Source organism: Cydia fagiglandana, chromosome 1 (genome assembly GCF_963556715.1).
Source record: "Cydia fagiglandana chromosome 1, ilCydFagi1.1, whole genome shotgun sequence".
NCBI lineage: Eukaryota > Metazoa > Arthropoda > Insecta > Lepidoptera > Tortricidae > Cydia > Cydia fagiglandana.
Window position 1 is genome coordinate 7,416,590 of NC_085932.1, and position 15,704 is coordinate 7,432,293.

Below are 15,704 nucleotides of genomic sequence, written 5' to 3' on the forward strand. Positions count from 1 at the left end.
ATAAATTATATCATGCTCAGAGATTACAAAATCGAATAAATTCGACCTATAATAGGTATGCCATTTTTATGCAGGTAGGTATTTATTTATGTAGGTATATTATGCATATGCATAATAATGGTAACATTCCATTTCTAACCGCAGCTGCACTACCGGTACTGAACGCGTCGCTGTCATTGTCAATTTCCATAGTAAAATGAACAGTATTGGAGCTGTCGTTGGAAATGGACTGTCACCTTAAGACTTAGTTTAGTTATGCTATAGTCTTGAAGATTACTGTTGTACCTATTCAACTGTATAAAATATAACACTTTGTTCATCATCATCATCCTAGCATTGTCCTGGTATTTTGACACTGCTTACAAGGGAATCTTGGGTCCGCTCGGCAACGTAATTCTAAGAATTAATTGGCATAGGCAGGCCCTGGAATTGTTTTTGATGAAAGCAACTACCACTGATTTTCCAACCCAGAACGGAAACTGATGAGTGATGGGCTTCATTGGGATTTGCCCGGTATCCATTCCACCGCCCTTAACGCCTGAAGCGACTGATGTAGTTGTATTGTTTAGTTTAGTGTCTTTAGGATACTTAAGAGCTCTTCCTACAATCGGATACAAAAAATCGAACTACATTGTGACAAATGAATTGGTTTTGAAATTACCTCGCCTTATTAAAATACCAAAAGGCGGCCGATGGATGGTGACGGTATATGTTATTTTAACATTATGTTCAATAAATTAATTAAGTATTAAAGAAATATAATAAATCTCAAAGTCATTGTGGCTTCATAAGTAGAATTCCTCTAGTTAATTTTTACACGTTACCTACGTTACCCATACTTACAACAATTAAAATTTAAGTGAATACATTTGTTTCCTTTTTTGCAGTAGAAAAGCGTTACATACATTCTTATTTAGCAAGTACTAAGTTATAATGGCTCTGTATTAGTTTAATGTGCAAATTTTGCACATATGTACATAGGTATGTATCTCAACGAAACTGTCACATGCTAAAAGTCCTTAAAACACGTCTAGTGATTGATCATTTCCGAAGTCTTTTGTGTGTTAAGTAGTTTGTACGCTCGTGTATGTATGTAATGGTGTCGTTGTTATCATTATCTCTTTGTACCGCAGTTTTTTCCTAAGTGTAGTTCATTTTCCGCAATGAGCTATAATTAATTTGGCTTTACGTCCATGCTTGATTTGTAATAAAAATGAAGCAACAGAACGCTCTTGCATTTACCCGAGAAGTACTTAACTTTATGTTGCGTCCTAAATATTTAAAATTAAAAGGAAATCCCCTTGTTCTTCGTACATCACTGAGTTACATTACCAGCATTGAACAAAGAAAAAAATTTCTTCGTACATAACCGGGTAATGTAGGTACCAAGAAACCTTCGTTCATAATTTTAAATAATAACGTTCGTTCGTTCGTTCGTTTAGAACAAGGGAAGAAATCATGTATTATCAGACAGCAAAGGGCCATAGATACATACCTTACAGATAATAACCATTTAAAAACTAGTACTTAATCAAAATCATTTTGGCGATAATACAGTTTTTGCTACGTCATCTGTTCTGGTGTAGTATTCGGCAGATAACCACGGAACAGCAGAAACATCACACCCTTCAGCTACAAATTCGCACTCGCAATGGAATATTTCTCCGAAAAGAGGTAGGTAGCTATATCTCTGCAGTCCACGTTTAAATTTTTTTTGCCACAATCTAATTGTAATCAAAATAGTTGTGTTAAGTACATACAGAGACATGCCTCTTTTCAATGTCATTAGGGCCCGGCCACATGTCAGCGGCGCGTCGCCGCCGCCGCCGCGCGGCGCGGCACCGCAGAAATCTGCGGTGCCGCAAACCGCTCTGCGGCAACGCACGCCGCACCGCAAAATTTAGCGGTGCCGTCCGGCGGCGCCGCAAGGCGGTGCGCGGCGACGCGCGCGGTGCCGCAAAACGGTACGCGGCGCTGCGCGCGGTGCCGCCGAGCGGCGTGCGCGCCGCGTTGCATAGTAAAGAATAAAATTCGACTAAGGTCGCCTCCAGAACTCACAAACTAAATTGACATGAGTTTGACAAATAAAATGATACCGAATAGCAAAGAAAAAATAGTCACGGGTATATGCCGATAAATGATATCGATAAGTAGGTAAGTTATTGCAATTACTACCCAAGTCATAATTATAAAGGGGTCACAACCGATTTCGATTTATATGAATGTGACGAGAAAAGTGGTTGATTCAATTGTAAGATTGTGAATCACACAATTTGTGATGTGACGTTACCGACAACCGAAATCAGGAGGTGCGGATGCGAAACTGACAAATCTATCCTAGAGTCGGACCAAGAAAAGTCTGCAGTGGATTTGACAGCCCACGAGTGTAAGTGTTATTTATACGTCATAATTTCATAAAATTTTGACGTTTAATTTTGGGTTATCAAATCCGCTGCAGACTTTTCTTGGTCTGACTCTATGCAGGTTTGGGGGCAAGTTGTTTATTTCAAGAGCTCAGTTGTCGCCATAGGGGCTGTCCATAAATTACCTCATCGATTTTTGACGATTTTTGACCCCCCCCCCTATAATCATCCAAAAATCATGCTTCAAATGACCCCATTTCCTCCTACTTCATGCTACCGTCATCCGATGCCCAGACCCCCCCCCCCCTAAATTGACGTAATTTATGAATAGCCCCATAAATTTAAAATTGGTGATTTAATTTTATACATGTGGCCAGTAGATGACACAAATTAAATGAGAAATTAATCACATTGTACGAAATATTTCCCCGTCAGGGCCGGCCTTGTTTTGTATTTTGTGCCAAAATCACTGTTTCTATGTTATCACCAAACTTAATTGTTATTCTATTTGTATTTGTAAGTTTTCCTAACAAATGAAACAAAATAAATAAATATCTATTTAATTACAATATGTTTATCCAATATCCTTGTCTCTAATACTATTAAATTGCACAATTTTCGAAATACCAAGTAACAGTTGTAAAATAACTTAAATATGCTGCAGAACACGTGTGAAGGGATCCATGTCTGCCATGTCTGGTAGTCGAATTTTATTCTTATGCAACGCGGCGCGCACGACGCTCGGCGGCACCGCGCGCGACGCCGCGTACCGTTTTGCGGCACCGCGCGCGTCGCCGCGCACCGCCTTGCGGCGCCGCCGGGCGGCACCGCTAAATTTTGCGGTGCGGCGTGCGTTGCCGCAGAGCGGTTTGCGGCGACGCACCGCTGACATGTGGCCGGGCCCTTACTGACGTGTAGTCTGATCTGCTACTTTTGTACTGTGACTGTAGTGTAGGTACTAAGCACAATTGGTAAATTATTCTTGTTTACTTATGTACATAAGCACATGAAACATAATGATGATAATTTAAAGCATGTGATGTAGGCGTCATGTGCCAGTCACCCGGTTAGGAGATTTTGTTAACGAAAGGACAAAAAATATGAGCAATCCGTGTTAACAAATTTCTCAATCCATATTTGTACATACAATTTTCGTATAATTTTGTATGAACATGTGATTTTTGTCCACTCTCGCCATTGTCTGTTTAAATAACTTAGCACTTGAAAGAATGTGAATGTGAACTGAAAAGTGGTCTAAATAGTTTTGTAAATACTACGAGTAAATTAAAACTATAATAGTAATAATAGTCGTTCTTGATTACCTTCTTGAAACTTCTAAAATAAAATAACCCAAATTGTTAATAAATCAGGACCCTACTTTATCCTCAAAATTTTGAATGCAGTTTACCTTAGTAGTCGGCAATACATCGTAAATTGCATGCAAGTTCTTGTTAGTCTACGCCTCGCTTAGTAATTAATACGAAAAGATATACTCTGACAAGTTAGCTTTGTCAGTAGAAAAAAAAATAGGCTCGAAGGATCGATCTCCCTTAAAAAAATATTTCGCGCCATTTTCTACTAGTTGGCTTGCCAGAGTAGGTATATGTCTGTTACTCGAGTGCAGTTGGTAGGTAATACAACTCCTAGAATGGTTACGAAACAGTACGTAATAAATATGCGTTCAGCGAAGCGGCGGTATATCCATCAGAATGTCACCTCCTCTTCCATGGCCGACGTTTGGAAGTTCTTAAAATCCCTCGGTCTTGGCAAGCCCGTTAACCAGTTTGACGGTATGTCTTTCTCCCTTTCTGACCTTAACAAGCATTTCTCGTCTGCCCGATCCGTTGATAGTAATGCTAAAATCAATACCATTTTCGAAATTTTGGCCCTACCTTCAATTGACACTGTCTCGTTTTCTTTCTCACCCACTACTCAATCGGAGGTTAGGACCATTATTAAGTCCATTAAGTCAAAAGCTGTTGGTTGCGACGATATCGGTCGGTATATGATAGTGTCTGTCCTTGACTGCGTGCTTCCCATGCTGACTGATATTATTAACTTCTCTCTCTCTAACGGTGAATTTCCGTCGCTTTGGCGCAAAGCATTTGTCATACCTCTGCCTAAAACAAATAATCCTTCGTTGGTTAGTCAGTTCCGACCTATTTCTATACTCCCTTTTTTGTCGAAAATCGCTGAAGCGGTGGCTCATAAACAGCTTTCAAGGTTTATTTTCTCACACAAACTTCTGAGCCCCTTTCAGTCTGGTTTTCGACCGGGACATAGCACCTGTACCGCACTGCTCAAAGTGACAGAGGACATCAGGCGGGGCATGGAGAATCAAATGGTCACAGTACTTGTCCTCGTTGACTTCTCAAATGCTTTCAAGACTGTCGACCATGAGATCCTCGCCCTACTTGAGCACCTCAATGTGTCGCCGTGTGCCTTAAAATGGTTCTCGGCATATCTGTGTGGACGTCAGCAAGCAGTACGTGTCGACCGCATTTTGTCGGAATGGTGTAACTTAGCCACAGGTGTACCACAAGGAGGTATTCTTTCACCCCTATTATTTTCTATATTTGTCAATTTTATCACTCCAGACCTTCGCTGCTCGTACCATCTCTACGCCGACGACCTGCAACTCTATGACCAGTGTAACATTGCCGACCTTACTGCCACCATTAATAAGCTAAATCTGGATCTCAGACACATACAACATTGGTCTGAGAAGTTCGGTCTATTCGTTAACCCCTCCAAGTGTCAGGCCATTGTCATAGGCGGCGCCCGACAGCTCCTTAAAGTCGATATTACACCTCCTGTATACTTTAATGGCACGCCTATTCCCTACAGCCAAAGTGTAAAAGACTTGGGTGTCTTTCTGGATAGTACCCTGAGCTGGAGGACACAGGTAGCCGAAATTAGCCGTAAAGTTACTGGTTCTCTTCATGCACTCAACAGGCTTAAACACTTTTTACCAATTAAAACAAAAATATTGCTCGTACAAACTTTAATACTGCCAATAATCGACTATGGTGATGTGTGTTATCCGGACTTAAATGAAGAGCTCCTGGATAAATTAGATCGTTTAATGAATAATTGCATTCGTTTTGTTTTCTGTCTCCGTAAATACGATCATGTCTCCTCATTCCGCTCTAAACTTGGCTGGTTTCCTATTCGTATTCGTCGCAAAATTCGCATGCTCTGCACCCTTTTTTCTGTTCTTAACGACCCTCAGTCCCCCGAATATCTAAAATCTTTCTTCCACTACTATGGTGTCTCTCGTGTCCGTCAGCTTCGCTCTTCTGGCAATCTTTCTCTGTCTATACCATCTCACCGAACTGGTTATATGTCCGATTCCTTCTCAATTCAGGCAGCTCGCCTTTGGAATAGTCTCCCTGTCAAAATTAAACAGTGTCCGAACAGATTTGCTTTTAAAAAATCTTTAAGTGAGCACTTTGCTGGCAGTACTGGAAAATCTTGAATGTTTCTGTTTTGTAAGTTCATCTGATTTCATATGTATGTATGTATGTATATGTATATGTAAGTAGGTATATGTATTCGTATCAATATTATTTATATTTATGTATGTTTATATTAGTGTATTTATTATGATTGTATTGTGTTCGTACAGGTACCTAATTGTATCATCTACTACATGTTTTTGCACCGCCTACAACTTATCTGCTTTGCCTAAAGGTTGACTGGTAGAGAATGCCTTATGGCATTAAGTTCGCCTTTTGTACAGTGTATTTCCTTATGTGCAATAAAGATTAAATAAATAAATAAATAAATCAATTGATTTACTTAATTCATAAAATTATTCGTTACGGTGCATTTTATTTCAAGTTCATTCAATTATAGGAAAATGCTAACTATAATAACCTAGGTATATATAACTCTATGTTATTAAGCGCCACTTGCACCATCCCACTAACCCGGGGTTAAGCGGTTAAACTGTTAACCCAGTATCAAATTGTACTGGTAACCATGGTAACTTCAGATTAACCGATTAAACTAGCGATGGGCGAGTCGAGTTATCTGATTCGAATAATCCGAATCAACCTACAGATGAGTTGATTCGAATCAAGACTATTGGCAATCCGAATCAACTCGGCCACTAAACTGACTGGTAACTTGGTATCCGATCCGCTGACTCGGCGAATGAATCGCCAATTCACCAACTCTCCGAGCCGAGTCAACGCTACGCTAAGGCCATTCAAAAATAAACCTTAATTCGATAGCCCGAAGGTTCTTTTTACAACAACTGCCGCTTGATTCGCCATCCCGAGTCGAGTTCACTGCTAGTATGGCCATTGAAAAATAAACCTTAATTCGGTGCCCTGAAGGTTCTGTTTACAACAACTGCCGCTTGACTCGTTTGCGGCTCCGCGGCCCGTGACCTTGTCGCGAACCACGCAAACCGTCGAGTCGAGTCAGTTCGAATTTCAACTCGGATCAGTGGCCGAATCGATTCGAATGATTCGAATCGAAAAAAAGTGGACTCGTCACATCGCTAGATTAAACCCAGGTTAGTAGACTGGGGCCAGTGGCCCTAAGTATCTAAGGTATGGTATTCCACCTGTCCAATGTGATTGCGTCTCACTCTCTCATTAAAGCAAAATGTGAGACGCAATACACATTGGACAAAGAAATTGGATAACTGGAATACCACCATAATGTAGAAAATGCTAATACATACCTACATAGTAATTTTTCTAATTACAAATAAATATTAATTGTTTACACATTGTTGCGAGAAACGTGATGTGACATTGTCACGTACCGTTCTACTTTTTACCTTTTCAGGGTTCCGTAGTCAACTAAGAACGCTTATACATATATAGTTTCAACATGTGCGTCTGTCTTTATGTCCGTCCGAGGCTTCGCTCCGTGAATCACGGACCGTGATCGTTAGGATGCTAGAAAGCTGAAATTTGGCATGGATATATAAATTGATAATACAGGCCTAATCGGATTTCGAGATAATCACAAGATCTAGAGACGATTTAGAGATCAACTCGATCTACATTAGATATCGACTAGATGTGACTTGGATAACTTGTCAAAATGTTTCAAGAGGACCTCCAGAATCGCGGAAACGTCAAATTTGACATATCTATCTTACAAATATCTTTAAATTATCCATATCGTAACTTGTTGAAGTCTAGTAGAAATCTAATTCATTTTCCGAATCGAGCCGAATGTCTGACAAAGTGCTAGGTAAAATAAAAACATTTATTTTTTGGTAAAGTAAACAATTCAAAAGAAAAAAATAACAACGGGTTGCACTCCGGGAGTGCCGACAGAAGTGAAAAGTACAAAGCGCTATAAAGCTACTTCCTTTTGCTGGTTATGTACCTGTAATTAAATTACCTACTCCAAATTTAATTGATTCCATTGTTTTACGACAGTTAAGCCATTTCTATTTAAGTTATATCATCAATGTGTTTTTGCGTATGCTTTAGACTTGTATGTGAATGAATTAAGAACAATAAATACAATGTATACATGGTTAACTGTCGTAACACAAATGATTCAATTAACTTAAGAGTAATCACAGCTTCCTAATTACGTATTTTGTAATTCACTATAATAGGACCTGTTCAAGGCAGTCCATTGTAACGGACGGGTAATACGGAACTCTACATGGAGCATGACCCGACATGCTCTTGACCGATTAAGGACGCCTGTTCCTATGTTTCACCTACTTATGTATGTATGTTAGTTACACCTATGTTCATAAGTTATAATTTTCTTCTTTTTCATTGTAATTTTACATGTAAAATGTACTCGTAATGTTATTGGATTGAAGCAATATACAAGAATATTTACTTACTTAATTAATTACTAATTACTTATCCAAAGAGGATAACGAGGGCTACGTTTGTATGAAGTGGCGATTCCGCGCCGCCGTACATGCTTTTCGTCTATATACCTAGGTACTGCCAGCAGATCAATTTATTTATTTCCGCATGCTAGGTACCGAACATGTGCGGTTAGTGAATCGCGAGTAATCCGCTTCATCTGTAGCAATCCGCGGCTCACATGACCGCTGGTGACGCAGATGGAAGTTGATTTCGAGTGTACCATGCAGCCATCAAAACAGTTGGCGAGGCTCCGATTCATCGCAGTCCGCGCCCGTGGTGTAGAGCTGCCGGTCCCCCACCTCTATAACAATATAAACCTAGTCCATAGTAAGCATCGCGAGTGTCAATGAATGTCAGTGAATCAGTGGTTACCCGGTTTCGATTGTGCCAGTGAAAAAAAACCGACATGATTAAAGTATCAACAGCCTTTTTAAAACAGGTAAAATATATGTAGACATAGTTATAATAACACAATTTAATTAATTTAATATTAGGTATTTCGTTAATACTTAGATGTAGTTTTCTAAATTTTAAGTTACATTTATGTAGATACCCATTTTTTAAAAATTATCAAGAAATATTATTGAGACCGGCGTTAATTTATATTTGGTTTTCGTACAATTTACTAATATCAAAATTAAATAATGTTAATGTACTTAAAAAAACATGACAGTAGTAGCATAAAATAATAATCTGATAAATTGTAAATACAGATGTCAATCACAATGAAAAAAAAATCAACGATAATCAACTCTGGCCAACGTGGGACTCGAACCAACATCCTTGGATTGCCGGTTCAATGCGTTACCAATTCCGCCAGCTAAAAAGAAAAAATATATTTACATTTAAGTCTGATAATTATGTTCACTTGCACTTGCACGATAACGGTTAAAACGTATTCAAGTGTACACGTTTCTCAAATTACTCAACCGCTACTCAAATTATCCTATTATTTATTATTATTATTTGTATGTCTTTTCCATATCTCGGGACCATGGGGTCCCGGACCTTTGGGAGGCGTACTTGGGGCCGAAGCCAACAGCGCAGAGGCCCTTTAAGACACTTTAATCTAAAAGCAAGGGATACACATCATGGCGGATACCATCCCCAATTATTATTATTATTATTTGTATCTCCTTCGATATCACGGGCCTATAATCCCGGTTTTTTGATAGGCTTGCGTGGGGACACAGATCCAACACGTAGAGGCCCCTTGGAGAGCTTTAATGTCATGTAGAATTAATGTCATTATTATTATTTATTATTATTTTAGATTATTATTATTATCGTTCCGTTATCGTTACTCAAATTTGAGCATTATAACGTCAACAATGCATGCACGTTAATATTGCGTTACAGCTTATATTACCAACCCTTACAAATTATATGACAATCACTATTTATTAAAGTATTATTCATCAGTGTTCCCCATATTAAATTAATTATATTATGCAGTGTTTGTCAGTTATTCGTTAAATTTTCCCCCAAGGTTGTATAGTGTAACATATTTTATTTACTTGTATTTTTCCGGTTTGTCAGCCGGCGACACGCATGCAATTTAAGAGCCTCTCTGGTGTCCATGACCCTCGAACTTAATCTCTTAGTTTTGTAATGTTTTTGTAGGTTATCATATTAACAGCAACGGCTATAGGCAATATAGTATTCCATATTTACTTCAAAGTTGTCTTCAAGATATTTGGCATTAAAGTTTAACAATTTTATAACTTTTGTGTTAAAATATAATTAGTTTAAAAGTAAAATCTCTGTAGTAAAAACCCAAATTGTAGATATCGTATATGTATGTATCTGTTATAAATGAAAAGTTCTTCAAGTCACAAATTCTAATCGAGTATTATCGCTAAGAGCCCTTCAACGTGCACACTAGCGCCACAGCTAAATAATCGTGATTATTTAAATTTAACGAAAGATATTGAAAAGGGGGGCCGCTACGTACTGTATTGTGTATTTAAGTACCTTTTGAATACATCAAACTAGTTTTTATGTTGCTGGATTTGTCAATCTATGCGTCCAAAGTTAAAACGGCCGTTTTTGTTTTAAGTTCCTAGATCGACAAACCAGTAACATAAAAACTAGTTTGATGTATTCAAAAGGGACGTAAATACACAATACAGTACGTAGCGGCCCCCTTTTTTCAATATCTTTCGTTAAATTTAAATAATCACGATTATTTAGCTGTGGCGCTAGTGTGCACGTTGAAGGGCTCTTAAGTAATATAGCTACTTAGTACCTATACAAAATTTTATCAACAGGAAAAAATACAAGTAGGTACCTATTGTCTCTAATTTCTTCATCTAAACGCCACTACACGCGGTAGATAATTATTCTCTTTTTATGAGTACCTATGTACCATAAATACATAATAAATAGTTTAATGTCCCACTGGACCAAGTAACATACCCTTATGTAGGGGAAGGCGGGGTAGTTACGATCACCTAAGGGAGTTTTGGAATAAATCAAAAGACAGTATTTGTAGGTTATTAACTTATTATAGCTTATTCTGAAGGGTACGAGTAAATTATCGTACTTTAAACTACTATAATCAATAGTATGTATTAATTTCTATTCATTTAATCAACTTTTATAACAAAGCCTCTTCCGGATAACTGCCGGTTCAGTTAGGAGGAAAAATATTACGAATTTCTAAATCTGTGAAATATTTTCCAACACAAAATTTGTAGATGCTGTACTGCTCCTTATTAGGCCTAGTATAGGATCATAATATGTAAGGACACCCATTAGTTCAAGAAGGTCCCAGGCTATCTCTTATCTTCGTCGAAGAACGATATCATTGTAAAATAATATATTATTAGAACACGCTTACCCCGCCATGCACTCAAATGTTATAACACTTATAACTTTTGAGAAATTGTTATGAAACTAATAAATCCAGGATTTCGACTTTTTTTTTAATTTGTACCTGACCCACTACGAGTAAGTTGAGCTCGTATTAAATTCCAAAAAACTATTTATTTTTATCCGTATGTATCTCATTCATTTATTTTTTTATATTCCATCGGGTAAATGCATTTCGTAATGGACTTATCAGCACTTGAACTAAATAAACTTATTAATCCTCTACTACCCTAGGTACTCGTAGTGCCTAGACCTATCTAGATGATATCCATCACAAATCCATTTATAAATATGAGAAATGAAGGCTGTCTAAGCTAACTTTGCACCAACTTTGAGCGAACAAAGCGTGGAAGAGTCATTTTAATTTTTAAATAGAAAGTTGACGTGTATTATGGCAATGCCTTAATTCGTCTTAGAAAATGACACCAAGCTAACCCTTGGTCCGACTCTAATATGGGTATATATTTTTTTTATATTTTTGCAAACAGGCAAATTATTACTTTTAAATATTTTTATGTTACACAGTTGATGTCCTAATTTGTGTTCCCGAAAGCTAAGATAAACCATGGGTAAGAGTAGACACCTTTTGTTTTTTTATAGTGTCTACTTACTTATGCCCCATCAACAAAGATTATTGATAAACAATCTATGTATCTTCCATTCCACCAACAGTTACTCACTGATAATGTGAATTGTGAACCTAGATTTGATGTGATTGACAATCTAAACCAGCCAGAATAGATAAGGTATAAAGATAGGATCCTTACCAAGATGAAGCCGACGAATATGATCATGAGGTTTTGTTATCATTTTTATCTCATTGTGTTACATTTTTATACATTGTATGTGTAAATATAATCTATTGAGCGCCTTTCATACGCATGCTTATTTATATTGGGAACAAAACAGGCTGTTGAATAACAAGGCAAACATATTTTAAAATGCAAAGTAATAAAATTGAAATGTATTAAAATATTCAAATAATCAAGGGATGGGATTGATTTGGTGGGGCAAGCGAAGTCTAAATTATCGATAATATGGATAAAGGTCCAAGAAATATACACTCCGTTAATGTCCTTCGGTCGTGTTTTAATTTATCGCACTCGTTACGAATTTCCTACTTTTCGCACTTGTATCGTAAATTCGTAACTATTAAGTACGGCATACGTGAATACAGAAAACAACACTTATTAATATATACAGCAATTTAAGTAGAAGTTAACAAAATATATTTATTTATAAAATGTTTTTGTTTCTGGGAAATTTGTACGTCTATAATTTCCAATTCAAACTCATTTATTTTTTGCCAGAGAATGTCATTAATGTCACTAACTATCGAATGCTTTCGATAGATCAAGGTAGCATGCGTATTCATTGATCTGTCGGTTCGTGTAGTATTTAACAGTATGCTTAAGACCAAAAATTGTAATTGTTCGACGAACCCTTTATAATATTTCCAAAAACGAAGAGTTAAAATCTATCTTATTTAGAGAAGAGTTCATCAACAAAGTCAAAGTCAAGTATACTTTATTCATGTAGGCTGTAGGCCTAGCAACAAGCACTTATGAACGTTCGTAAGTATTACGCTCTCTTAAGCTAATTATCAGAGCAATTTATTGATGTTAATATATCATGTTAATATATGATGTTAATATATTGGATTATTATACAGATAAAATTTAATACTATGAATTTCATAGAAAATTGACAATCATAAAAACATTTATAAAAAATACTAGTCTTGAATATTACAACGTACATAATATCCATTATTATGGTTCACAATGTTTTGTGAAACAACTTGACGCTGTGTTCTGTAGGGCGTTACTAATTTGCTACCGGACAAAATTAACATAAGGTAATAGAGCCGGATATATTAGGGATTGGAAACTTTAATTTTGTTGTTGCCAGCTCGCTTGATTAGTGATATTAGCCAGGAGCGGTTGGTTTGGTAGTTTTAAAGGTCACTGATTTTCATGTGAACCTTTAAAATTATTCGTCGGTGTAGGTGTAGGGTAAGCTCTACCTTTTGTACCTACGTCCGTTGTCAACTTGTCACCTTCATATTATTTATTGTGTAACTATAAAAAGGGAGGCCACACGGATAATTTCATAAGTGCGAAAAAGACAGGCAACAATTTTACGAAAATTTATAAAAACGTAGAGAAACGTTTATAGAAGTTAGAATAAAATAAAATGACTTGGTACACAAATGCAAATGTTTGGTAAAGTTGTAAACAATATGCCGCAGTTAACATTTTTCTGTTAACTTATTTTTAGGCCAGCCTGTAGTATGGCTTTCCCGAGGATGGGCTTCCGCGCGGGTCTCAGCTCTCAGCTATGTATAAGTAAAGTTGTCATACAAGATTAATACTTGGAATGTTAGAATAGAAGAACGTTTTTGCTTACATCCAACAAGAACGAAAGCCTAGGATTGAGATAAATTAAGATCACACGTGCGAGATCACTACACCTAATAGAACAGAGTCCCCCGCCGTGTCTGTCTGTATGTATATATGTTAGCGATAAATTCAAACACTACTGAACAGATTTTCATGGGGTTTTAACCTATCAATATGGTGATTCTTGAAGGGTGACCCAAAGATGTATAAAATGTTATGGTATAGTGTAACCCGTGTAACATTCTTATATAAATGGTCGTTAGTGGTAGGTATTGTAATAACAGTAATAAGCCGAATAGCTAGGTATGTAGAATTACTCAACATCAATCAGGAGAAATTATGAAAAAAATGGACTAAAACAAATGCCAGAGCCCAAAAGAACAGAAGAGAAGCGAAGGACAATTGTGGAGTAGATACCACCGTCGAGAGCAGGATTGTTATAGGTATTATACTGCTATAGGGTGTAATTTTAACAGTTATATTGTAAATAAAATCATTTTTCGCTGGGTATAATCGAGTGCAGTCATATACTGTTGTCAGCTACAAATCTTTCCATAACTGCACGTGTAGGATGAGTGTGAGTTGTTATGAAATTGTTGTGGAATTGCGCCCCGACATCTTGAACGATTTAATCCGACATTGAGTTTGACCTCCCACGAATCACATCAGTCGTTATTGTATTACTCCTTTGCATGAGTTTGTTTCCATAATATTAAAGTGTTACGTTTCCCTATTGAGAAACTTCTTTTAGCTACAAATTGTTATGAAAATGCTATCCATCCGTCAGCATACTGCTGATGAATCGTGTGGTATGGTATCGTTGTGTTTATTCAAACATTAGGATTTGAATAAACTCCGGCCAAGTGCGAGTCTGGCAACGCATAATGGAGGGTTTCTTACCTTTGTACGGGGCGGAGAGAAGGGAGCACATTATATTTTGACTTTCGAGGTTTCCAAAGTATTCACAGACATGGACGGATAATATGTCGAAACTATAATACCATTTTGGCTAAGGGACCCTAAGACTTAGAGATCACGCTGAGGCACCGTTCATGACAGAATTTTGTCCTTCTCACACTGCCAAGTAGCATGAGGAAAATAGTTATGTTTTTACATATGAAATAAGATACATACCTACCTACGCTATCAATATATATTATACTAGGTACTTCCCCAACGTATTCACGAATCATACTTTATGCGTCTTTTTACGATACCAACGCTACATTACGAAAGTATCAAGAGTATGAAAGTATGAAGAGTATCCAAATTCACGTCCTAGGAATCGTAGGTAACACAGAGAATTCAGATTACATTGAGTGATTGAGTTGGTTTAACGACCAGTCTGGCCTAGTGGGTAGTGACCCTGCCTGCGAAGCCGATGGTACTGGGTTCGAATCCCAGTAAGGGCATTTATTTGTGTGATGGCACAGATATTTGTTCCTGAGTCATGTTTGTTTTCTATGTATTTAAGTACATATTTATGTATTATATATATCGTTGTCTGAGTACCCACAACACAAGCCTTCTTGAGCTTACTGTGGAACTTAGTCAATCTGTGTAAGAATGTCCTATAATATTTATTTATTTATTTTTTATTTGCCGATCTGTCGAAGCAATCAAAAATTAAATGTTTAATTAAATAAGATCTCTAAGTATTGGCTAATATTGGTTCATTATATATATAATGTGGTATTGTACTTTAATCGTACTGTACGCTCGCTCCTGCACAATAGCGGATCATGGCGGGTTGTGAAATTGCGATTTGTTTACTCAGGCAGTAATAATACTGAGTGACTTCCGTTGTCCACGTTAATGCCGGACACACACACAGACTTTTGGAATTTCTAACAGCAACATAGCATTTATACTTTTATAAGATATTTTGATAACTAAAGTAATAAACGGTACATATTAAAAATACATAACTAGTTTTGCTACTTTTCTGCAATAATACTATAAGTACCTACGAAGATTAAATTCTAAATACCAGCCAAATTTTCTTTAAAAATTCAAACCAAAATATCTACCATCTGAATGTTTGGTGTGCAATGGGTTAATGTAGGAAATTAGGAAAGAGTCCTGCATCCGGCCTTACAAAATATAATGTAATAAATATATTTATTTCATTATTCAATAAAGTCAAGAATAGCTAAATTAACTTTTAATACACACGGTGGCCGAGACCGAGACTCGAGAGA

General features: G+C 37.1%; 2 protein-coding genes across 2 annotated transcripts in view; both read left to right on the plus strand.

The window, feature by feature from the left end:
* LOC134680287 (rRNA-processing protein FCF1 homolog) overlaps positions 1 to 15,704 on the plus strand; it is a 99,333-nt gene that overhangs the window by 32,996 nt on the left and 50,633 nt on the right. The window lies entirely within an intron of this gene.
* Positions 8,455 to 15,704, plus strand: part of LOC134680268 (pro-resilin) — a 44,024-nt gene continuing 36,774 nt past the window's right edge. The window contains exon 1 of the mRNA XM_063539366.1: positions 8,455 to 8,666. Coding sequence (XP_063395436.1) covers positions 8,634 to 8,666 — 33 coding nt within the window. The 5' untranslated portion in view covers positions 8,455 to 8,633. The remainder of the gene's footprint in view (positions 8,667 to 15,704) is intronic.